The sequence below is a fragment of the Otolemur garnettii genome, unplaced genomic scaffold, assembly GCF_000181295.1.
Source record: "Otolemur garnettii isolate 467f Iridium unplaced genomic scaffold, OtoGar3 scaffold00023, whole genome shotgun sequence".
In the NCBI taxonomy this organism is placed as follows: Eukaryota; Metazoa; Chordata; class Mammalia; order Primates; family Galagidae; genus Otolemur; species Otolemur garnettii.
The window spans coordinates 11583338-11608877 of NW_003852418.1; the positions used below are offsets into that span (position 1 = coordinate 11583338).

General features: G+C 48.8%; 1 protein-coding gene across 1 annotated transcript in view; it reads right to left on the bottom strand.

Annotated features, from left to right (window-relative positions):
* Window positions 1-10148, bottom strand: part of LOC100952169 (transmembrane protein 189) — a 30183-nt gene extending 20035 nt beyond the window's left edge. The window contains exons 1-2 of the mRNA XM_003787692.2: window positions 9856-10148; window positions 803-922 (exon numbers count right to left, since the gene is read on the bottom strand). Of these exons, the coding sequence (XP_003787740.1) occupies window positions 803-922; window positions 9856-9979 (244 nt within the window). The 5' untranslated portion in view covers window positions 9980-10148. The remainder of the gene's footprint in view (window positions 1-802; window positions 923-9855) is intronic.
* Window positions 10149-25540: the final 15392 nt, after the last annotated feature.

Sequence of the window (25540 nt, forward strand, 5' to 3'; positions counted from 1 at the left end):
CCGGGCTGGGGATTCGAACCCGCCACCTTAGGTGTACGTGGTTGGCGCCTTAGCCAGTTGAGCTATAGGCGCCGAGCCTAGGCTGCTATTTTTGAGGGGCAATGAGGAAGGGCCTCTGTGAGGAGGTAACTTCTGAGCAGGGACTTGGACAAGGGAGTAAACCATGGAGGTGTCCACAAGAGAGTTCCTGGCACAGGAAACAGCTCGTGTAAAGGGCCTGAGGTAGGCATGTATCAGTATGTGGTGGGGCACAGCCAGGAGGCCAGTATGGCAAGAACAGAGTGGAGGGCAGGCTGAGAGGAAGCCTGAGGAGGGGCCATTTTACCTGAGTATGCAGGTGAGAACACTGGAAGAGCATGATCTGACAGGATCCCTCCGGCTGTGTGGAGACAGAATGATGGGGGCAAAGGTGGAGGCAGACAGACCAGGGAGGAGGTCCCTGAGAAAGTCAAGCAGGAGAGCACTGTGGCTGGCCAAGGTGGGGACAGTGGAGGTGGGGAGTAGTGGCTGGATCGTGTACAAATTTTGAAAGTAGAACCAAGAGCATTTGCTGATGTTTGGATGTGGAATATGAGAAAAAGAGAGCAACCAAGAATGGGGTCTGGGTTTTAGGCCCAAGTGACAGGATAGAGGGAGGTGTCACTTACTGACGTGGGGAGGAGATGGGCTCCCACAGCATATACCTGTACCCAAGAGGGCATGCACATTCACTCGCCTCCCACCACACACACGTGTTAGTCACTGGGTAGGTCTCTGGCCCCCTGAGGAAACTGAGGTAGGCAGCAAAGCCTCAGGCACTCACCAACACCCAGTATGACGAGGGGCATATGCTCCCAGCGGGCCAGCAGCAGGAGGTGGACCAAGTTGTGGGCAATGAGGCTGAAGCACAGGACCACACAGCACCACTCCTGGAAGCGCTTGCCTGCAGGGAGCAGAGGCGAGAGGTGAGTGTGGGCGGGTGGTAAAGGGGGTGGGGGGGACCAAAGCCAGGCAGAGCTGGGGCCCATAGCGGCTCTTTAGCTGTGTTCAAGTCTACAGGGCCAAACACAAGCTAAGCTTACAGACTCCCATGAAGGAAAGGCCCTAACCTACCCATTCCATAGAAGATATCACTGAGGCCCAGAGAAGGGAAAAGGCCTGCCCAAGGTCATATACTCAAGAGTGGGACCATTTAGACAGCAGGCCCCTGTGTACAGGTCACATGCCCATGAAGCTGGCCCTGTATATCCCAGTTCTCTGGCAAAGAAGACCAGAACTCTGGTCTCCTGGGCCCTTTTGGGTTCTCTTTGGAGAAACCTAAGAACTTTAATACGTTTCTTTTTTTAAAAAACTGGAATCAGCCGGGGGTGGTGGCTCATGCCTATAATCCTAGCACTCTGGAAGGCTGAGGAGGGTGGACTGCCCTGAGCTCAGAGGTTCGAGAGCAGCCTGAGCCAGAGTGAGACCCTATCTCTACCAAAAAAAAAAAAAAAAGGGCCAGCATTGTGGCGGGCTCCTGTAGTCTCAGCTACTTGGGAGGCTGAGGCAAGAAAATCGCTTAAGTCCAAGAGTTGGAGGTTGCTATGAGCTATTACACCATGGCACTCTACCAAGGGCCACAAAGTGAGACTCTGTTTCAATAAGATAAATAAATAAATAACTCGAATCTTCATGCCATCACCCGTCCCCTTCTGCAGGTAATTATTTGGAGGGAGAGGCCTTTAATCCCAGAGGCTCGGATCTGGCCAAACGTCCAGGCTCCTTAGAATGAATCAGGATAAGCAGGGCCTTGAGGACAGTAGGGTTTCTAGAATGTTGGCTACTATCTGGCTGACTGTGTTAAGTAGGAATGTAGGCCAGGGGAGCCCAGAGCTTCTGGCTTCAAGAGAAGCCAGACATCAGGTTTGGGGTGCAACCTCTCCTATTTAAATGTTGCCACATACTCTTTTTTCTAGGCTCCAAAGCTGAGAGAGCCATAATTTTTTTTTTGAGACAGAGCCTCAAGCTGTCCCCCTGGGCAGAGTGCCGTGGCATTACAGCTCACAGCAACCTCCAACTCCTGGGCTGAAGCGAGTCTCCTGCCTCCGCCTCCCAAGTAGCTGGGACCACAGGCGCCCGCCACAACGCCCGGCTATTTTTTTTGGTTGCAGCCGTCATTGTTGTTTGGCGGGTCCGGGCTGGGGATTCGAACCTGCCACCTTAGGTGTACGTGGCTGGCGCCTTAGCTGGTGTTTTTTTTTTTTTTTGGTTGCAGCCGTCATTGTTCTTTGGCAGCCCGGGCTGGATTCGAACCCGCCACCTTAGGTGTATGTGGCTGGCGCCTTAGCCACTTGAGCCACAGGCGCCGAGCTGAGCCATAAATTTTTAATAGGCATGTAAGCATGAACAAGCTGATTCACTCACTGCAGTTTTTAGGTGTCAAAACTCAAACTGATTCACATGGATATAACCTGAGTGCCCACCACCTGGGGATCAGCCAAATTAATTCAGTCCAAGGCACCTCTGCAGTTAGGCAAAGGCCCGAAGGTGTTGACACAGAGAGGTGTCCACGACATACAGGCACATGCAAAAAGCAAAGTATATTCAGGTATGTGCAAAAAACAGTCATTACATGAGAAAAAAAATCTACATAGTTGAAACTGGCCTTTCTTTCACTTGTTCCTTTTGCATGCACAATCATATCAAAATCTTTTGATCAGAAATTAAAATAATAAAAAAGGAAGGATACAAAAACATCATGTGGATGACACAAAACATATGACTAGGCCCTAGGTATGCCCCAGACAGCCACTCCCAAAAGTACAGAAGACCTTTAATGATAACAGTTTTAGCTTTAGTAGTTAACATTTATCAAGCAGTTACTATGTATCAGGCAACAGCTGAGGTTATACCCTTTTGCAGATGAGGAAACTAAGGGTCAGAGTGGTCCAGCAAGTAGTCCAAGGCCACCCAGCTAGTTCACTACTGACCCGGATCCATGGCCAGAGGGTCTGGCTCCTAACACCCTGCTGTTATTCCACTCTGTCCTCTCCTGCTGCCTTGGTCCTTCCCTCTATTCACCACTACCCTATTGCCCTGGCAACATTTGTGTCAGGAGCTCATGCCCACTAAGCAATGGGACCCAACGGGGCTAGTGCATGACTAACCAAGGGATCAGGGCCAGAGCAGATAATGAGATGGCTATTCCTGCATCTCTCTCTTCTCTTCAAGGCTCTAAGCATGCTGTTCCCTTCACTCCCTCTGCACCTGGCTGATCTGACCACTCCTGCAGATCTCAACCTGGAAACATCTGCTTCCAGGAAGCCATCCGCGATGCCACCTCTGACCCCTGTGCTCTCCTAGCAGGGAACCCATCACACAGGACTGTGGCTTGTACCTGCTTGTCTTCCCCTACCCGGATGTGAACTCAGGAGGCCTGGGACCATGTCTGGCCGGCTCACCAGGGCCCTGGCCCTCAGTTGGTACTTAATAAATGCATGTGGAATGAGCAAATCTCCGGCTACAATCCTAAAGGACAAGGTCAAGGCTTTGTCTCCAGGTGCCCCTCATTAATGCCCCTTGGGAAGGAAGTACTGGGCTCTCTATTTGTTCTGACAGGGACATTGAAGCTCAGAAAGGGTGAGGACTTTGTCCAGGTCACACAACAGCACACTGCTCCTAACCCCTGAACCAGAACCAGGACAACTGCCCTCCCCACACTTGGTGAAAAGGGCAAGACTCAGAAGCAGGAAGGGACCTGCCAGAGCTCCATCCCCTGGGTCCCCTCTTTACAGAAGAGAACACTGAGGCCCAGAAGGGATGAGGACCCCAACAGAGGTCACGACACACAGCAGCAGCAGGCCTAGTGCTTCTAGTCTTTGTTCTCAGGCAAGGCGCCTCTGACCTAGCAGCCTCCACCAGGGATCACCAATCAGCCCCAGCAGGGCCTTCCCCTTTCCAGTTTCTGTTTGCGGCTGGCGGGGGGCTCAGAAGCAGACAGCCCTGAGGGAGTAGGCTGGGGGACAAGGAGAGGCAGTGGGAAGTAAAGGACAGGTGAACCCTGCCTGCCTGCAAGGAGGGACAGAAAGTGGGCAAGGCTGACAGCAACATGATCAAATAACGGTTCCAGTAACAATGGCTGACATCCATGGAAGCCCATCAGATGCTGGGGTACTGGGCATGGCCCATATCACAAATATTGCAAACTGGCTCCCTCCTGTATGTTTTGCTCAGTTTTAAAAAATGAATAATAGGGCAGCGTCTTTGGCTCAGTGGGTAGGGCGCCGGCCCCATATACCGAGGGTGGCAGGTTCAAACCCAGCCCTGGCCAATCTACAACAAAAAAATAGCCCGCATTGTGGCAGGTGCCTATAGTCTCAGCTACTTGGGAGGCTGAGGCAAGAGAATTGCCTAAGCCCATGAGTTGGAGGTTGCTGTGAGCTGTGTGACGCCACAGCACTCTACCAAGGGTGATACAGTGAGACTGTTTCTACAAAAAAAAGAAAACCCACAATATTTTAAAATCACACAAATTTCCCAGTCTCCTGCACAGGACTCTGGGCTTGGGCACCAGTGGCTATACCTATTTTTAGGGTACAAGCTCCAGGTTCTCCTTGCTCCTCTCCCTTCCCTGTGGCCTCACATTGGGTAGCTTCTCTTGATGGCAGCCCTGGAAGGGCCCCTACAGTCATCTGAGTTTTTGTGCCCAAGGCACAGTATCTCATTCAAGTCTCGTCCTTCAAAGAAGGAAAAGTGTGATCCCATTTTCCAGGTGAGGAAAACTGAGGCTCAAAGACTCATAAATGGGACAAGTTAAGCCTGGATGTTCAAGGCTGTCCAGATACCAAAGATGGCCCAGCTCTCTCCCTCCCACTATGGAAAATGTCCCTGAAATCTAAATATTTTTTCATCTAAGTTCCATTTCTCTTTGGCCTCTGGAACCCGATCTTTCTGCAGACCAAATGCCTCAATTCTCATCCATAAAAATACATATAATAACTGTCCTGCACTGAGCCCTAAGCACACACCAGGCACAGAGCTAAATGTGAGTTCAGTGACACCCTCACCACACCTTGTGATCTAGGGACCATTTGTTCCGTCCTTTGGAGGAAAAAAAAAACTAGGCCTAGAGAGTTGAAGTCACCTGTTCAAAGTCATCCAAGAGTCACCAAAGTCACAGTCACAGCATGAACTTGGCGGGGCCACAGCTTGGCAGGGCCTGTGGGGTCAAGTGGCCTAAACTATACCACTTTACAGAGGGACAGACTGAGGTGAGGGGTAGGGGTTGCTTGAGACACAAAGAGGCCTGGGCTGTTTTCTGGGGAGCCCTGAGGCCGTTTCCTAGGCCAGCCCCTAGCTGGGCAGAAGTTGATGGTCTGGGCTGAGTCACAGTAGTGAAGGCTTATGGCCTGGGGAGGGGACTATGCTCCAGTGGTGGGCCTGGAAGGCTGGGAATAGCAGGGACAGGCCAAGGGCCAGGCCTCTGCCATCCCGCCTCCTGGTAGGCAGGCCACCAGCCAAACCCTTGGTCTCAGGCCTGACTCTTCCAGTTCTGGTCAAGTGCCAAATAACCTGCACTTCTGATGGCCTCAGCCTCAGAGGGATGAGGGGACAAGATGTTGAGAGAGGATGGGGACAAGAGAAGAGGACAAGAGACAGAGGGACAAATAGCAGCGAGAGGGCAGGAATCAGAGAAATAGAAAGATGAGAAATAGGAACATAAGAGAGAGGGAGACTGAGACAAGAGAAAGAGCATGAGCAGAGAGCAGGCTGGGCAAAGAGACGGAAGGAGACAGTCAGAAAACTCAGCCCAGAGTGCGGCAGGGACCAGGCCAGGGAAGGGAGGGCCTCTGTCCTTGGTCAGGCCCAGTTGGGGGATTCAGCTGCTTTGGGACCAGGGGCCCAGGACTCCTACTACTCCTGACACTCTCCACCTCACCCCACACCATGATTCCCTGTATCCCTCAGGGCAGGGGACATCCATAGTTGTCCAGGACGTGGTGATGGCTGGACGCAGGGCTCTTCAGGGATACCTGGCATACATGGCCAGGTTTTGGCTGGCATCTCCTGGGAAGCTGGACACCTTGCGGCTATGTCTGCACCTGGGAGAGGCCTTATCAAGCCTGCTAGGCCCATCACAAACCCTGGTACTTGGTACCAAGTGGGCTTAGCTGCAAAACTCAAACCTGGAGTAGGTCCCTTTATGGTTCCCAGGTCTCAACTCCTGGGACTCCTGGCTGAAGAATCAAGCTGAGGCCACCCCTCTGCCTCACCCTTCTCTGTTCCCTATGTCCCATGCTGCCTTTCTGCACCCACCCTGACCCTGCACACAAGCTGTCCTGCTGGTGTGGAGTGTTTGCTCCCCTCTTACACGCCCACCCCTGGCTGGCTCATTTCTACAGTGAAGAGTAAGGACACAGGACCTGGCTTGGCACTTGTGGTTCAAGTGGCTAAGGCGCTTGCCACATACACCTAAGGTGCTGGGTTCGAATCAGCCCAGCCCGCCAAACAACGATGGCTACAACCAAAAAAATAGCTGGGCGTTGTGGCGGGCACCTGTGGTCCCAGGTACTTGGGAGGCTGAGGCAGGAGACTTGCTTGAGCCCAGGAGTAGGAGGTTGCTGTGAGCTGTGATGCCACAGCACTCTACCCAGGGTGACAGCTTGAGGCTCTGTCTCAAAAAAAAAAAAAAAAAAGAACACAGGACCTAGGACCTCCACACCCCGTGTTCCAGTTCTGGTCTGCTGCTGACCCACTGTGTGCTCTCATCTTACACGCCCACCCCTGGCTGGCTCATTTCGACAGTGAAGAGTAAGAACATAGGACCTAGGACCTCCACACCCCGTGTTCTAGTTCTGGTCTGCTGCTGACCCACTGTGTCTCTGTGAAAGGTCATTGTGACTCCAAAGGTGGGCTGGGTACTGCGCACTTCAGCTGAGTGCAACAAAGAGATGCAGTCCCTGACCCTGCTGACCTGCCCATCTGGGGGTGAAGGTGTGGGCCTAATCCCAATCAGGACACACTTTAGAACAGGGGTCCTCAACTTTTTAAACAGGGAGCCAGTTCACTGTCCCTCAGACTATTGGAGGGCCAGACTGCGGGCCCTGGGACGAGTAGGCTGCTAAGCAGGACACGCAAAAACACCCGGCGGGCTGGATAACTGTCCTAGGCGGGCCATAGTTTGAGGATGCCTGCTTTAGAAGAAGAAGTGTGCGGGACTGGCCTCCTGTTCTATAAATTGGGGTGCCAGGGTGCATCCCAGACAGCTGTAGTGAGGAGGAAATGAGAGTAAATTGTGAGGAAAATGCCTGCACACAGTCAGTGCTCAACAAATGCCCACTATATTAACTGCCACTATTATCTTTGACAACTGTTATGGAGCCAAACCACCTCTGTACCCCAGGAATCTCAAAAATTCAAGTCTTGGGACCTAGGAATTTCTCCCACTCTTCCCTTGCTCCCTGTGCCCCAGCCCATAGGCTTCCCTAGTGCTCCTAGGACATGCCAGGCACACTCCCATCTCAGGGCCTTTGTGCTTGCTGCCTCCCTGGGCTGGACCAATCCTCAATATGCTCATGGATTCTTCCCTTAGGTCTCTGTTCAAAGGCCACTTGCTCCGTGAGAACTTAACTGCTCCCTCTCTAAAGTGTCACCCCTTTCCCAACATTTCACTCCTTCTTTCCTGCTATTTATTTGCTCTATTATGCTAGCCATTGTTGGGTATATGAGATATTTCCCTTATTTATTGAGTTGATTGCCTGTCTCCCTACTAAAATACCAGCTTCACTTTTTATGTCTTGTTCATGGCTCTGCTCGCAGGGTCTAGAACAGGGCCAAGAATGTAAGTGCTCAATATGTATTGGGCCTGAGCCCTCATATTACAGGTCAGGCCCAGAGAGGTCAGGGTACTTCCCCAAGGCCACACAAGCAAACAGAGAGGCGCCTCTGGAAAGGAAGGGATTTGAAGAAACCAGTTTGGCAAGTGCCAAGTGGCCCTCCCTTCCTGCCCACCTCCAGGTCTGGAGGAGAGAAGGAGACTTGACTGCAGGTTTGGGGCACCAGGAGGCTGTGTGTAGTCTCAGATTCCCACACAGCTGTTCTTCAGAAGGTGAGGAGCACTTGAGGAACCAGAAATGGACAGATTCGAAATTGTGATGGAGTAGGGAGATAGCAGTCCCCTGGGGAGGCTCTGAATGCACGGAGTGGTTTGGGCTAGTTGCAAGTGGGTACACTTGAGTAAGCAGTGCTAGACATCAAAGAAGAAGGCCTTTGAACGCTTATTCTCAATTCTCAGGTGGGGAGTCTGAGGACCAGACAGGTGAGGCAGCATTCCTCATAGCAAGGTCAGACTACAGTGAGCGCTTGTAGCGCACCAACGTGACTCTTCCTAACAACACTAGAGGGCAGATAAACTTTACCTGTGCCCACTGCAGAGGTAAGGAAACTGAGGCTTAGAGTCAGAAAAAAATGGCTTGATCCAGGTCACACAGCTAAGCAGCAGAGTCAGGATGCCAACCCTGGTCTGTCCCAGGGAGAGCACAAGGTTCTATGTCCACAGGCTGGGTGTTTGGGTATAGGTTGAAGAAACCACAGCAGCAGGGATCAGGTGCTCAAGTCAGGTGTGAAAAATCACACACAGAAACTAGTGATCAAGGACCCAAGGAAGAAAAGCAAATGGCCCAAGGTCATGAAGTCACTTAAGACAGAGACTCATCCAGCCCAGGATAGCCAGGGAAGGAAGCCAAGGTGGTAGTGGCCCCAGGCTCGCACCAGGCAAGGGCTGTGCACTCAGCTGCCCCAAAGCAAAAGGAGATAAGTTGGAATGTTTGACAAATAAAGCTTGATGTGAGATTGACTCTCAGTCAGAAGGGCCCTCCAGTCTCCTAACCCTGGATGGTCAAAGGCACTTCCTTAACCCTCTAGGAACACAGGACCTCCAGGGACCAGGTGGCAAAACTTCTGGGGCTCACAGAAGGGGGTGGGGGCTGGTGCTTGCTGGAGCATGACTGATGACAAAGCAAGAAGAAGGTAGGGGGAGACCTTAGCCTGTGGGAAAGAGGCAGAGAGGGTCTCCAAGTTGTGATTTGGTCTGGGGAGTCTGGGAACTCCACCCTCAAGTCCTGATGGTGAGGGCTAATATGTGGATGTGGGGCAGAGGAAACTGGGGCCTCTGTAGTCCCCCCATCTCTGAAGGTCCAGGAATACTGGGTGAGGGCTGATACTCTGACTGGAGGGTCCTGGGAGGGGTAGAGTGCGGTCGGTAGCCACTGAAGATGTCACCAGGATGCAGACTTGGGGAAAGGGTGTCTGGGATACTCTGCAGCGGGGAGCCCCTGAGTTGAGGTTCCCTGAGCAGACGGGACTGAATTCCAGGTTACTGGGGTGAAGACACTGCAGCCCAGGGCCCTGGCTGAGGGCATAGAGGAGGAACGAGGATGTGGACTGACATCCCGGGAGCTGGGATAAGGTGTGACTTTTAGGAGGGCCAGGGCAGCGCTTACAGCTGCGGGGTTGCCGTGGGCTTCTACTTTGTTCTGGAGCGGGGGTCCCTAAGACTCGGGGCGCTCACTGCAGTCGAGGGTGCCCTGGGGACTAGGATTCTGGATTTGGCAGTTTGATAGGAGCTCTGTTTGTCACTCATGGAGCTGATATGGTAATTTCTTGAACTTGGGGGTGTTTCGGCAGCTAGGAAGCCTCAGGGCCAGGGTTCTGGTTAGGGTTTGGAAAGGACGCTGGGGTGGGGTTCCTGGACCTGGAGGCGCTATTTGCAAGTTAGTAGCCAGGGCTGGAGTTCCGCATCTGGGCCCAAGGCTGGGTTTTTGATCTAGGAGACCGGGGGTCGCCGTCCACAGCTTGGGCTGCTGACTGCAGGCCTGGAGGGGGCCCGGGAGGTCCTACCTGGCGAGTAGAGCGCAGCCAGCTCGCGGGCCCCGGCGTGCTGCGCGCCCCAGCGCCGGCAATACGCCGCCTCGTCCTCGTCGAGCTCCGGCTGCTGGCCCGGCCCGTCCTCGGCGCCCGCCATGGCCACTCGCCCGGCCAGCCCGGTGCGCTCTGCTGGCGGCGGCGGCGCGGCGGCGGCAAGGGCCGCGGAATCGCGGAGAGATCACACCGCCCAATGACCGCCCGGCTCCAGGCGCGGCGGCGGGGCGGGCGGGGGCCTCGCCCGGCCGCGCGTCATAGCCAATCGGAGCCCGCGCCGGAACCGCGCTGGCCAATCGGCGGCCGCTGAGCCGCAGCCAACCGCGGCGCTCCGGGGGCTGGGCCGCAGCTGGGCGCAGCTGGGCGCAGAAGCGTGGGGCCGAGGCTATCCCCGCCTTCTCTCCTCTGGTCCCTGGCCGTTGTCAGAGTCCTCCCCTCGGTAACTCGCGGCAAGTTTGGGCCAAGCGGGGCTTGGACTTCCTGGCCTGTGCAATGGGCCGAGGCCGGGTTCAGAAACCGGCACTTTTTCATGCCGCAGTGTTAAGTGCTTACTGTACTCAAGGGAAAGGCGCCAGGCCGAGGCCAGGGCTGCGACCGGGAAGCGTTTGGTGGGCACTTCATACAATGCTCCCTAGAGGGCCCGATCAGCGGTTTATCAAGCCCTACTGTGTGCAGAGGTTAAAAGTACATCACCTATGTGCCAGCTCTGTGCTGTGTGCCCAGGGGAAACCTCGAGTCTCCCCTATCTCCTCAGGAGTTCATCTTCTCCTCTGAACATGATAATAAGAGTCAGTATAAGATTTGTTGAGTACTTAATATCGGCCAGGCAATGGGCCAGGAAGTCGCTGGGCAACATTTCATTTACTCTTAATAACCAATGCTGATGCCTCCTTAGAGAGGCCCCTCCTGACCTCTCTGCTCAAAGTTGCCACCCCTCCGGTCACTGTGACATCACCCTGTTTTGTCTTCACAGCGTTTGTCATGAGCAATGAACTTGCAGTTCCTGTTTCTCCTGCCAGAAAACAAACTCCTAAGGGCAGAGGCTTGCTTTGTTCACAGCGGAACCTCTGAGCACGGATCCACAGCAGGCACATGGTAGAGAGCTGAATGAATGCCTCTGGAATGAATAGAAGATTTTAATACTTCAGCAGGTAAATGACAGCTGCGGGGTTTTATCCCCAAGTCTGGCTGACTATCTAGTGCACAATAACTGCTCACACAAATTCCATGGAGTGTGATCACACTGGCTCTGGCCTAGAGGCTGTGGAAGGACCCAAGAGGTGCCTGGGGAGAGGGGGGGAGGGTAGATAAAATCTTCCAGAATTTCTTTCGGAGGCTCCCTCCTGCCCTGGTTCTCTGCTGTTTTTAAGTCTGGGATTCCTCAGCTACCAGTCACTCCCTGGCTGTTTCCTGAGCAGTCCTGCTCTGGGCAGCCACTGTCCCCAGCCAGACCCACTCTCTCTCCCCGTTTCCTTCCCACACCTCTTCTCAGGAAGGAAAAGTCACCTATAAATGTTAGGGACAGGCTGCTGCCCAAGTCCTGGTGAGTTCTGGTGAAGCTGGCTGGCCTTGCATCATTTATCAACTACACAGTTGTATTTTTAAGAGCCCCGAGCTGTATGGGGTGGCTGGCTATTCCTAGATTCTATAAATCCCCCTCAGTGGCTGCTGCCAGATGGGTGATGCACAAACAGACACTCATTTCTTCATCCATTCACTCAGTTCCGTGTTTATTAAGGGCCACCTTGGCCCAGGCACTGTTCTAGGGAAACAGCAGGGAACACAGCAGAATCCCTGCTCTCTTGGGAGATGAGGAAGGAGGTCCCAGGAGACCTGTTCAAGGCAATGTCGTTGGCGCCAAGACCTAAAGGAGATGAGGGGGTCAGCTGCACAAATATCTGTGGGCAAATTGTTCCAAGCAAGATGACAACATTCTTTTGATATTCCAGATCTAAACAAGGATAGTGAGAGGAGAGGGGTCAGGAAAAGATGGAGGGGGCCCTGAAAGGCATTATAGGGCTTTTGGGTTTTACTTACAATGAGTTGGGGAGAACTTTTCCCTGTAAAGGAACAACATGATCTGACTTATATATATATTTTTTATTAAATCATAGCTGTGTACATGAATGCAATCATGGGGTACAAGGTGCTGGTTTTACACACAAGCTGAAATGCTTTCATCAAACTGGTTAACATAGCCTTCACGGCATTTTCTTAGTTACTGTGTTAAGACATTTATATTCTACACCTAGTAGATTTCACATGTACCCTTGTAAGATGCTCTGTAGGTGTGGTCCCACCAATTACTCTCCTTCCACCCATCTTCCCTGACTTATATTTTTAAAAATATTTTATTTTTTTCTGGGTAAGATATTCACATGCTTTGAAAATAAAAATGATATGAAAGTCTTCGAGAAGTCTTGCTCCCAGCCCTGGCCCCATCCACCCCTTTTCCACTCTAAGTCCAAGTAACTACTTACTAGTTTATTATGTATCCTTCTGGTATTTTTATATAAACAGAGGCTAAATAATATATTTTCTTGGGCTGGGTATGGTGGTTCATGCCTGTAATCCTAGCACTCTGGGAGGCCAAGGCAGGTAGATTGCCTGTCAGGAGTTGGGAGACCAGCCCTAGCTAGAATGAGACCCTGTCTCTAAAACTAGCTGGACGTTGTGATCAGCACCTGTAGTCCCAGCTACTTGGGAGGCTGAGGCAAGAGGACCACTTCAGCTCAAGAGTTTGAGGTTGCTGTGAGCTATGACACCACGGCATTCTACCAAAGGCAACAAAATGAGACTCTATCTCCATTAAAAAAATAGTATATTTTCTTATTGGCCTCCCCCGTTTTACACAAAGGATCCATACACTATTCTGCTATTGGATTTTTGTTGTTCAGTCTTGCCGTAGCAGTAGAGAACTTATCTTTTTTTTAAAATGAATTATACATTTTTTAACATATGAAGTATGCCCTATTAAAGTATACAATTCAGTGGTTTCTAGTATATTCACAAAGCTGTGTATAATCATCACCATTATCTACTTCTAGAACATTTTCAGTAAAGAACCCCATATCTGGCTCGGTGCCTGTGGCTCAAGTGGCTAAGGTGCCAGCCATGTACACCCAAGGTGGTGGGTTCGAATCCAGCCTAGGCCCGCCAAACAACAATGACGGCTGCAACCAAAAAATAGCCGGGCGTTGTGGCGGGTGCCTGTGGTCCCAGCTACTTGGGAGGCTGAGGCAGGAGACTCGCTTGAGCCCAGGAGTTGGAGGTTGCTGTGAGCTGAAATGCCATGGCACTCTACCCAGAGGGACAGCTTGAGGCTCCTGTCTCAAAAAAAAAAAAAAAAAAAAAGAACCCCATATCCATTAGCAGATACATCTCTTTCCTTCTACATTTAATCTACTTTTCTGTCACTGGATTTGCTTCTTCTGGACATTTCCATATGATGGAGTCATAGAATATGTAGTCATTTTATCTGGCTTCTTTCACCAAGCATGATGTTTTCAAGGTTCATCCATGTTGTAACCTGTGTTATTTAAAAAAACGGCTAAGGGTGGCGCTTGTGGCTCAGTGAGTAGGGTGCCGGCCCCATATACTGACAGTGGCAGGTTCAAACCCGGCCCCAGCCAAACTGCAACAAAAAAATAGCCGGGTGTTGCAGCCTGTGATCCTAGCTACTCAGGGGGCTGAGGCAAGAGAATCGCCTAAGCCCAAGGGCTGGAGGTTGCTGTGAGCTGTGACGCCACAGCACTCTACCAAGGGCAACAAAGTGAGACTCTGTCTCTAAAAAAAAAAAATGGCTGAATACCAACCCATTTTCATGGATATACTCCATTTTGTTTATATATTTAATTGGGGGACATTTACATTGTTTCTGCTTTTTTGGCTGTTTGAATAATGCTTCTGTAAACATTAGTGTACAGATTTTTGTGCAGACATACGTTTTTATTTCTCACGGGGATATACCTAAAAGTAGAATTACTGGATCAGATGGTAACTCTCAGCTTCATTTGTGGAGGAACTGCCAGGTTGTTTTCCATGGCAGCTATGCCTTTTTATATACCCACCAACAATGTGGGTATATAAAACATTTGTGAGTGTTCCAGTTGCTCCACATCCTTGCAACATTTGTTATTTTCCATTTTGGATTATAGGCGTCGTAATGGTTATGAACTGGTGTCTTACTGGTTTTGTTGTTGTTTCTTTTTCTTTTCTTTTCTTTTTTTTTGTTGTGAGTCAGGGTCTCTCTATGTTGCCGTCGGTAGGGTGCTGTGGCATCACAGCTCACAGCAACCTCCAGCTCCTGGGCTCAATCAATTCTCATGCCTCCACCTCCCAAGTAGCTGGGATTACAGGTGCCTGCCACAATGCCCAGCTATTTTTTGGTTGCAGCCATCATTGTTTGGCAGGCCCTGGGCTGGATTCAAACCCAGTTCAGGTGTATGTGGCTGGCGCCTTACCTGCTTGAGCCACAGGTGCCGAACCACAAATTTTTTTTTTTAACCATTGAAGTGCAAATTATCTGTTTTTTTCCTTTGGTTATAGGTGTCTTATCACCTCATTGTTTTTACAACTGCATTGTATTTTGCTGCGTAGACCATAATTTAATTGGCTGACTATGGATGGAAATTTGGGTGGTTTTCTGTCTTTGGGTGTTATAAACCTGTTGTAATATCGTGTTTTACATGTCTAGGTAAACCACTAGGGCACACCTCTTTTTTTTTTTTTTTTTTTTTTGAGACAGAGCCTCAAGCTGTCCCCCTGGGTAGAGTGCCGTGGCATTACAGCTCACAGCAACCTCCAACTCCTGGGCTCAAGCGAGTCTCCTGCCTCCGCCTCCCAAGTAGCTGGGACCACAGGCGCCCGCCACAATGCCCGGCTATTTTTTGGTTGCAGCTGTCATTGTTGTTTGGCGGGTCCGGGCTGGGGATTCGAACCCACCACCTTAGGTGTACGTGGCTGGCGCCTTAGCCAGTTGAGCTATAGGCGCTGAGCCGGCACACCTCTTGAAGCGAGATTGCCATGACAAATGTTAAATGCCTTTGTCATTTTGAGAGATATTGACAAACCGATCCTTAGGTAGGTAGATATATTGCTGTTTGAATTATATATCAATTATATATAATTGACATTATAATCCTACCAGCTATGCTTGAGAACCCCTGACCCAAGAGGGACAACTCCTCAAGTGATGGGGGACTGAGTCCCCATGACTTGCCCCAAGTCACATTGATCCAGATTACCTCATTCATTTATTCACCAGATCTGGCCTGCTGTGGGTCAGATACTGTGTAAAATTCACTGAGATACAGCAGTGAACTAGATGGATGACGTCCCTGCCTTCACGGTTGGCAGAGGGACAGGCTATAAACAGGTAAAGACATTAGGTTGCCTAATGTCAGGTAAGAACAAGTGCTGTGGAAGGAAAGTAAGCAGGGTGAAGAATGAGGGAGTGTGGCAGGGAGTGAGGGGAAGGGTACGAGGGAAGGCCTCTCTGATGAGGCAGCATTTCAGCAGAGACCTGAAGGAAGTAAAGGAGATACCTAGGGGTGGGAAAGTGCAAAGGGCCTAAGGCAAGAGCTTGCTTGGTGTATTCAGGAACAGCAAGGAGGCCCATATGGCTGGACAGAGACAACAGAGATAGAGGGGAAAGATGGAATCAGAGAGATATTAAGAGGCACCTGTTAGTCCAGGTATGTGTTCAATAAATGAATCAATGAAAGACAGAGGCAAACACAGGGCTATGGGAATACATGTGGTATTTGTTACAGGGATGAGCTACCCCAGGGCAGAAGAAATCAGGGAGGGCTTCCTGGAGGAAGGGCTAACTGAGCTGAAACCTGAAAGTTTAAGAGCAGGATGGGGGAGGGATCTTAGGTGTAGTGTGAGAGTCTTTCAGGCAGAGGAGGAGTCTTCCAGATAGAGGAACAGCATGTACAAAGGCCCAGAGGTGGAAGATTGTTCTTAAGTCACTGAATGGAGGTGGATAATCAGCTAGGCTGGAGTGTAGCATGAAAGTTTGGTGGGGGCCTCGGCAAGCTTAGTGCCATACATAGGAATCTAGACTTTCTCCCAAGGGCAACAGGGAGCCCTCCAGGGTCAAAGAGTCAGTTTATGCTTTGAGAAGATCCCATCAGCTACTGAGAGGAGAGTGAGTAAACCTGGACTGAGGGTGACACGTGAGAAAGGTCCCATAATGACAGAGGGAGTGGGTGGCATGAAGATGGAAGCAGGGGCTGAAGGTCAAGGGAAGCTGTGGCCAGGTGTGGTGGTGCCCACTCGTAGTCCGAGCTTAGGGGCTGAGGCAGGAGGATTGCTTGAGCCCAGGAGTTTGAGCTTGCTGTGAGTTATGATGACACCACTGTACTCTAGCCTGGGCAACAGAGTGAGACCCTGTTTCACCAGCAGACTGCTTTCTCCCACCTCTGCATTCTCCTGATCATTTGTGCGCTGGAGAAACATTTTTAACACCTTCTCTGTGCCAGGCTCTGTGCTGGGTGGGAAGAGATCTGTGGTGAGTCAAGCCTCCTTCCTGGTAAATGCTCCTTCATGAACATGCAGTGCCCTGTGTCGAGGAGAATGTTTAAGATCCCTTCTCAGCATATTTATTTCGGCTCCAAAGTACAAAAATTGAATGCAAAAAGGAGCATCATTATAATTTTAAATCCTTTTCCATTCACTCATTCATCCAGCAATTATTTATTGAGCAGATACCATAGGCCAGGACCTGTCTAAAGTACCAGAAACATAGCAGTGAGCAAAAAAAGACAAAAATCTCCATCTCCTGTTGCTGATACCCAGGGGTACAGCTGGGAGATGTACAGTAAACAATAGGAATAAACTCTGAAACATGCTAGAAGGTTGATGGTTGCTTTGGGGGAAAGAGAGCAAAGTTAGGAGGATTGGGAGTTGGGGGGGTGGAAGGCAGATTGGGTTGTTAATGAAGGTAACCAGGGAAGGCCTCATTGAGCGAGTGACATGTGAGCAAATATTTGAAGGTGAAGGAGGGAGCCCTGCAGGGTTGTAGGGGAAGAGTGTTCCAGGCAGACCGAACAGCCAGTGTAAAGGCCTTGAGGCGGGAAGGAGCTTCCCCCATTACCATCCCCCACAAGAATGGTAATTTATTGCAACTGATGAACCTGTCTTGACACATTATCACCCAAAGTCAACAGACAGTTTACCTTAGGGTTCACTCTTGGTGTGCATTCTGTGGGTTTGGACAAACGTATAATGATGTGTCCACCATGATAGTATCAGAGTAGTTTCGCTGCTCTAAAAATCCGTTGCAGATGCATTTTAATGATTTGGCTGAACATGTAGGCTGTCAAGAAGTAGGCTTGGAGCCCAGAGAGATCTTAGAGAACCCAGGCAGAGAACCCTGGCAGAAGGACAGATGGGGAGGGGGGATGATGAAGGGGGGGCTCAGTCAGAGCTTCCCAGGCTGCAAGAATAGCCTCAGAGGTCACTGTGTGGTTTGGTGGGGATGTCAGGGCACTTCCGAGAGGCTGTGTGTGCCCAGCCAGGCCACTTGCTCTCTGAGCCAGTCCCTGGGCACATCTCTCCTGTCCCTACCAGGAGCTCCTACTCAGCAGGAAGTGCCCTAGTATGTGCTCTGGTCACACTGAGTGTGCCCACCTCCTGACCCCACCACCCCTTGGGGTAAGGGTGTAGAAAGGAAGGCTTCCTTCCCTGAGGGGTCATGGAGGGAAGGACCAGATGCTTCCTGCTTAGGCTATGGCATAGCTACCCCCAAATCAAGCCTCCTTTTCTCTCCAAATGATCATTTCAAATGTTTTATTGGGGGAGAAGGGCGGATGGGTGGTGGGAGGGTGACTGGAAAGATCACCTATATGGTCTGTCTAACAAGGGTACAAGTGAACTTTTCTAGAACTAGAGTATACATATTTTAACACAATAACTAAGTAAATGACACAAAATCTATGTTAACCAGTTTGATGAAAATATTTCCAATTGTATATGAAAACACTACACCATACCCCATGTTTGCATTAATGTATACAGCTATCACTTAATAATTAAAAAAATGAACAAACAAAACAAAACAAAATGTTTTATTGTACATGTGAGTTGTGGGGATATATGTGTTTCGGGCTGCCCAAATCCATTCCCCCTTCTTCATAGAAATAATACCATGAAGTTTTGGAGAAATGAATCTCTCTTGCCCTCATTTTAACTTTGGGGTTGTATGAGACTGACAACCCTCCTCCCTTTAGCATAAGTCAAGTAACATTGTCTGATCCCCTGGGACACAGTGGATTGGTTCTGAGATGGGCATGTGACTGTAGATAGTCCAATCACAGTGGATTTCACGATCCTGGCATGGAATTGAGATGTGAATGAGGAAACAAGTCTCATGAGAATCTGCTGACAGCCACGGTTGTCCTTATGGTGAGTTCAGCATTGGAGAAAGCAAAGAGGAGACATCAAGAAGAACAGGTCCTTGCTGAGATCTTTGGCTGGATCAAGCCTCACCTGAAAGCCGCCCTACTGTTCTGGCCAGAAAGACTTAGGTTTAACTCTCAGCCTTGCCACTTGTGTGCCATGTGACCATGGGCAAATTATTTACTCTCTCAATTTCCTCATGCAGAAAATAGGGATCATAATGGCATGCCTGTTTCATAGAGTTGTGAAGATGAACAAATTAATAAATATATGTTGGTTAGAAGAGTGCCTGGCACATTGTTAGCATTCAATAAATTTTTTTTATTGAGGGAGCAAGAAACCTACACTAAATTGCATTTATTAGGTAAAGTCCCTCTTATAATTGTGTCTTGCCCCCCAAAGGTGTGTCACACACCAAGACCCCACCCCCTCCCTCCTTTCCTCTCTCTGCTCTTCCTTTCCTCCACCTCCCGCCCTCCTTTCTCTCTCTGCTCTCCCCTTACCCCGCCCTCATCCCCACCAGGTCATTAATTGTCCTTATATCAAAATTGAGTACATAGGATTCATGCTTCTCCATTTTTGTGATGTTTTACCAAGAATAATGTGTTCCACTTCCATCCAGGTTAATACAAAGGCTGTAAAGCCTCCATTTTTTAAATGGCTGAATAGTATTCCATGGTGTACATATATCACAGCTTGTTAATCCATTCCTGGGTTGGTGGGCATTTAGGCTGTTTCCACATTTTAGCGATCATAAATTGAGCTGCGACAAACAGTCTAGTGCAAGTGTCCTTATGATAAAAGGATTTTTTTCCTTCTGGGTAGATGCCCAGTAATGGGATGCAGGATCAAATGGGAGGTCTAGCTTGAGTTCTTTGAGGTTTCTCCATACTTCCTTCCAAAAATGTTGTATTAGTTTGCAGTCCCAACAGCAGTGCAAGTGTTCCCTTTTCTCCACATCTGTGCCAGCATCTGCAGTTTTGAGATTTTGTGATGTGAGCCATTCTCACTGGGGTTAGATGGTATCTCAGTGTGGTTTTGATTTGTATTTCTCTAATAATTAGGGATGATGAGCATTTTTTCATATGTTTGTTAGCCATTTGTCTCTCTTCTTTAGAGAAGGTTCTATTCATGTCTCTTGCCCATTGATATATGATTGTTGGCTTTTTTCATGTGGATTAATTTGAGTTCTCTGTAGATCCTAGTTATCAAGCTTTTGTCTGATTCAGAATAAGCAAATATCCTTTCCCATTGGGTAGGTTGTCTGTTTGCTTTGGTTGTTGTCTCCTTAGCTGTACAGAAGCTTTTCAGTTTAATTAAGTCCCATTTGTTTGTTTTTATTGTTGCAGTCGCCACGGCAGTCTTCTTCATGAAGTCTTTCCCCAGGCCAATATCTTCCAGTGTTTTTCCTATGCTTTCTTTGAGGATTTTTATTGTTTCATGCCTTAAATTTAAGTCCTTTATCCATCTTGAATTAATTTTTGTGACTGGAGAAAGGTGCGGGTCCAGTTTCAGTCTTTTACATGTGGATATCCAGTTCTCCCAGCACCATTTATTGAATAGGGAGTCTTTCCCCCAGTGTATATTAGCACTCAATAAATTTTAACTATTATTATTATCAAATGAGCCCTTAGAACAAACCTTACCTGAACTATAACTTTCCTCTGGACTTCACAATTCTAGGAATCCAATAAATTCTCTCCAATAAATAAAATCCAAAACTCCAATAAATTTTGCTATCTTTTTTCTTACTTGCAAGGTGTGGGGGTTGAGACTAGGAAAAAATCAGGGAGAACTAACTGATTGTGTTTTGGGGGAATTCTAGTTTCAAGGTGGTTATTACTGTATGCCAGGCATTTTGCATACACTTGCTATTGGTCCCATTTTACAGAAGAGAAAACTGAGCCTCAGAAAAGTTAACTTGCTCAATGATGAGTAAGATTTCACCAAAGAGAAAGGTGAAGCAGGGAAGCTGGGCAGTGAGTATGCCAAGAGTAAAGGCCAGGAGGTGTGAATGTCCATCGTGCGCTGCTCAGGCAGTGAGACTCATTCGGGGTCCAGCAGAATTCGTGAATAATGGAAGGACAGGTGTCTAGGAAGGGCAGGGCCTGGCCCAATCAAAGTTGGTATTGGTTGAAGTTATCCTAGCGTTATGGCAACAGCTGTTGTGCCCTTGCATCCGTTGTCTCATCGGTGACATTAGTTTGGATTAGACTGGAAGTGACAGACATCCCAAAGTTATAGTGGCTTAAATGTGATAGACATTTCTTTCTCTTTCATGCAGATCTGGGAGACTTGTGGTGTGACAGCTCCACAAATCACCAGGCTCCTGGTCATGCCACAATCTGTAACAGGTGGCTTCTACCTCAGGGTCCAAGAAGGTGGCCCATGCTTTAGCTATGTTGCCCAGGCAGCAGGCAATACTTCTCTGCTTCTGTCCCCGTGGTCAGGATTTAGTCACTCTGTGCTCCCCAGGAAGCTGGGGAATGTAGCTTTTTTCTCAGGAGACCAACTAAGAAGCTGGGGTTCTCATAATGGTGGACGTTAGTCCTTCCCTTTGGTCTCCAGTATCTGAACAGCTTTCTTAGTGTCTTCAGCTCTCCTGGGGTTCCTGAGAGTTCCCCAATATCTTTCTAGTAAATTCTTTGTGTGTCGACCAGAGCAGGTTTCTTGCCTGTCATCATGGGCCCTCACAGTGCTTCTCCAGCAGAGGGGCTGGGAGCAGAAATGCATGGTCGATGGTAATGGACATTTATTGAGTGCTTACTGAACGAATATTCACATTCATCTGCAAATCTGAGTTGCTAAAACCATACTGATTTATTCTGTCTCGAGAGTCTGTGAGCTGGCTGGTGGCTCTTCTGCTCACCTCACCTGGGCTTACTTGGGCAGCCCCCTTGGGCTTCTGGCTATGCTGGCAGTGCCAAGATGGACTTGGTCATGGGGAGATGAGATTCAGATAGCAGCTGATTGTTGACTGTAGCATCCCAACTTCTGTTATTTTCCAGAAAGCTTGACTGGCTTCTGTACACGGTGTTCTCATAGAGTAATTTCCTCTGTTTAGTCTATATTAAAGCAGGTCAGACACCAGTCCAGGGCTTCCAATAAACTGTTCTTGTTCCTTATTGGCTCATGTGCAATATTAGCACACACTAGCAAAGACTGCCCTTTGACCCATAATGCCCTCCAAGCAGCAGGGGAAGGGGTCCCTTCCCTGAGGTACTTGGGCTGCCTGGGGGAGGGGTGGACACTTGAACAAAATGGGGAGGGGCCAATACAGGGAGAGGATGGTTACTGGAGGCCACAGGTAACAGGACCATTGAGACCCACTGTTATTATTCAGTGGAATTTTTGTCATGACATTTTACAGATCCAAATAAATGCAAATGGTCTTTCTGCCAGCTATACTGATACTGAGAACCCTTTCTGGAGACTCTTGGCTTGTGCCCTAAGTGGGGCCTGAACCCTGGGCACAATCATGCAGTGATTTTTCCTTTTCCTGGGAGCAGGTGGAGATGACAGATTGAACCCATCATTTTAAAACTAGAATAAGACACAGGTGATTTTTTTAAAAAAGACTTTTTAAGATGGTAATTTTAGAAAGGATTTCAAATTTACAGAGAAGTTGTAAGAATAGTACAAGAAGCTCCCATAGGTCCTCCTTTCCGATCCCCCGATTGTCAGCATTTTGCTACCCTGGCTTTGTCCTTTCCCCCATGCGTGAGATTTCTCTGAACTATTAAAGAGTCATGATGGCCTTTTACCCCTAAATACTTGAGTGTATATCTCCTAAGAACAGGGACATTCTCTAACATGACTACCTGTAGCTTTCAAAATCAGAAATTTAACAGGGACACAATGTTATAATTTAATTTCTGTTGTTCATACTCAAATTTTGCTAATTGTCCCAATAATGATCTGAAACTCTTATCCTTAAACTAGGGACTACCAATGTCATGGTGAAATCATCCTTTATAAAATTAATAAAGGGCCGAAAGATGGGAACCGTGGTAGGGGCCTCAACTCTGCAAAGGCATAGGCCTAGCAAAAAGTATGAGGGAGGATTGCTTGAGTTCCAGAGTTAAGAGACCAGCCTGAGCAAGAGCAAAACCCCATCTCTACTAACAATGGAAAACATTAGCCAGGTGTTGTGGCAGGCACCTGGAGTCTTAGCTACTTGGGAGGCTGAGGCAGGAGGATCACGTGAGCTCAGGAGTTTAAGGTTGCTGTGAGCAATCTAGGCTGACACCATAGCAACAGAGTAAGAATCTGTCTCAAAAAAACAAAAACTCCACATACATATAATCAGTCATTTTTCCCTAACTTCCTCTATGCTCATAAGATTTGTAGCTTTCTTAATTGCTTCCATAGGTAACAGCACCATTGTGGAACCTAGGACTGGTCTTTGAAATATTGTTCAGACTCTGCATTCTAGTGGACCCACTGATGCCAAGTGGAACAGTGGCCATACTTAGGAACTGACTCAATAGGTCAATTCCTGCTACTGTTATAGTAGCTATAATCTGCTACTTGGGAACTGACTTAGCACAATTTCTGTTTCCCAAACCCTGTGGGTTCGTCCCCAGCCAATCAACAGAATCCAATTCCTTAGCCTTTTGGCTGCCAAACTGTCTTTTAAAACTCTGGTTCCTGGCCTGGTGCAGTGGCTCGCACCTGTAATCCTGGAACTCTGGGAGGCCAAAGTGGGTGGATAGTTTGAGCTCCGCAGTTCAAGACCACCCTGAGCAAAGTGAGACTCTGGCTCTACTAACAATTGAAAAACTAGTCAGGCATTGTGTTGTGGCAGGCACCTATAGTTCCAACTACTCAGGAGGCTGAGGCGGGATTGCTTGAGCCCAAGAGATTGAGGTTGCTGTGAGCTATAATGCCACACGGGTGACTCAGGGCAGGGCAATAGAGTGAGACTCTGTCAACAACAACAACAAACCGTGGCTCCCAAATTCTCAGAGGCCGGTTTGAGAAATTTCTCCTGTCCCTTCGTTGGACACTCTGTGATCCTAAACTCTTTCTTTGCTGTAACCCCTGTGTCTCAGTACATTGGCTTCCTCTTGAGCAGTGGGCAGTGAATCTGGTTGTGTGGTAACAATTGTACCCCTTCTAAAAAGGCAAAATGTACACCTGCCCAAAGGGAAGAAAATCAATAACATTCAGGAATCTATTTAAAGAATTTGTGCTTAGAAAGCCTTCTCACAAGCGCTGTGCGTTACAGCAATGGTTCTCAACTTGGGGTGAATTTGACTCCCAGGGGACATTTGTGGTTGTCACAACTGGGGATGGTGACGTGCTACTGGCATGTAGTGGGCAGAGGACAGGGATGCTGCTGAACATCCTTTTGTGCACAGGACAGTCCCCACGATGAAGAAATCCTGGTCTGGGAATGCTCCTCCCTTGGCTGCAGTGGGAGAACCTATAGTTCTACAGTGCGCCCTAGTGATTCCATTTTGCCCCAGTAATGCTGGGAAGACCCACCTCTGTAGGCCCATGGAGGTCTGGCCAAGTTAGTTTATGGTCGCAGGAAAATGGAACCCACCTACCCACCAGTCAGGAGGAAACAGAGAAAGGAAAGCTGTGAAGTCGTGTGCGCCATTTGCTTCCCTCAGCGTTGGCAAAATGGGGCTGGGGAGGTGGGATTGGAAGGACAGGAAATGCCTGCTACTTTGTCCTGTGGACACAGCTGCTTCTGACTCATGCATGATTGGCCTCTTTGGATTTCTTTTCTTTCTTTCTTTTTTTTTTTTTTTTTGGCTTCTTTGGATTTTGTGCTGACATGTCAGTGGGACGCTGTCCTGGAGGGTCTCCCCATTTGAATGAAGGGTGGGCTTTCTGCTGAGTCACCCTAGGCCCCTGGGAGCCAGCTCAGGATCTGGCTCAGTTTAAAAGCTCCTTCTTCCTCCCTCCCTCCTCCCTTCTCTCCTTCTTTCCTCCTTTCTCTTCCTTCCCTCCCTTCCCTCCCTTCCCTCTCTTCCCTCTCTCACTCTCCCTCCCTTCTTCCCTCCTTCTTTCTCTCCTTCTCTCCCTCCCCCTCCCTTCCTCCCTTCTTTCCTTCCTTCCTTTTTTATTGTGATAAAATACACATAACACAAAATTTACCACCTTAACCGTTTTAAGTGTACAGTTCAGTGATGTTAAGTGCATTTATAATGTGCAGCCATCACCACCATCTCCAGAACACTTGTAAAACTGAAACTCATCTCCCATTAGACAATAATTCCCCACCCTCTGGCAACTATTTCTGCTCCTATGAATTTGACTATTCTAGGTACCTTATGTAAGGTACCCCAAGACTCATCACCTCTGTAGCATGGGTCAGAATTTCCTTTCTTTTATAGCTGAATAATATTCCATTATATGTACAGACCACATTTTGCTTATTCATTCTTCCAGTGATGGACATTTGGGTCACTTCCACTTTTCAGGTATTGTGAATAGTGTTACTAGGAATGTGGATATACCAATATCTCTGTGAGATCTTACTTTCAATTCTTTTGGGTATATACCTAGAATCTGGATCAGATGGTAATTCTAGGTTTAATTTTTTGAGGAACTGTTATACTTTTTTTTTTTTTTTTTTTTTTGAGAGACTCACTATGTCACCCTTGGTAGAGTGCGGTGATGTCACAGCTCACAGCAACCTCAGACACTTGGGCTCAAGTGATTCTCTTGCTTCAGCCTCCCATGTGGCTGGGACTACAGGTGCCTGCCACAACACCCGGCTATTTTTTAGAGATGGGATCTCTCTGTAGCTCTGGCTGGTCTCAAACTTGTGAGCTTAGGTGATCTGTTTACCTTGGCCTCCCAGAGTGCAGGGATTACAGGCATGAGCTACCGTGCCTAGCTAATTGTAATTTTTGTTTCTGTATAGAAATGCAACTGGTTTTGTGTGTTTTGATTCTGCTACTTTGCTAAATTTCTAACAGTATATGTGTGTGTGTGTGTGTGTATGCATGCATGTGGAATCTTTAGGATTTTCTACATTTAAGGTCATGTTATAGGCTCAGTGCCTATAGCTCAGTGATTAGGGTGCCGGCCACATACAACAGGGCTAGTGGGTTCAACCCAGCCTGGGCCTGCTAAACAACGATAACAACAATGACAACAACAACAACAAAATAGCCTGGCATTGTGGCAGGCGCTTATAGTCCCAGCTACTTAAGAGGCTGAGGCAAGAGCATGGCTTAAACCCAAGAGTTTGAGGTTGCTCTGAGCTGTGATGCTGAGGCGCTGTACCAAGGACTAC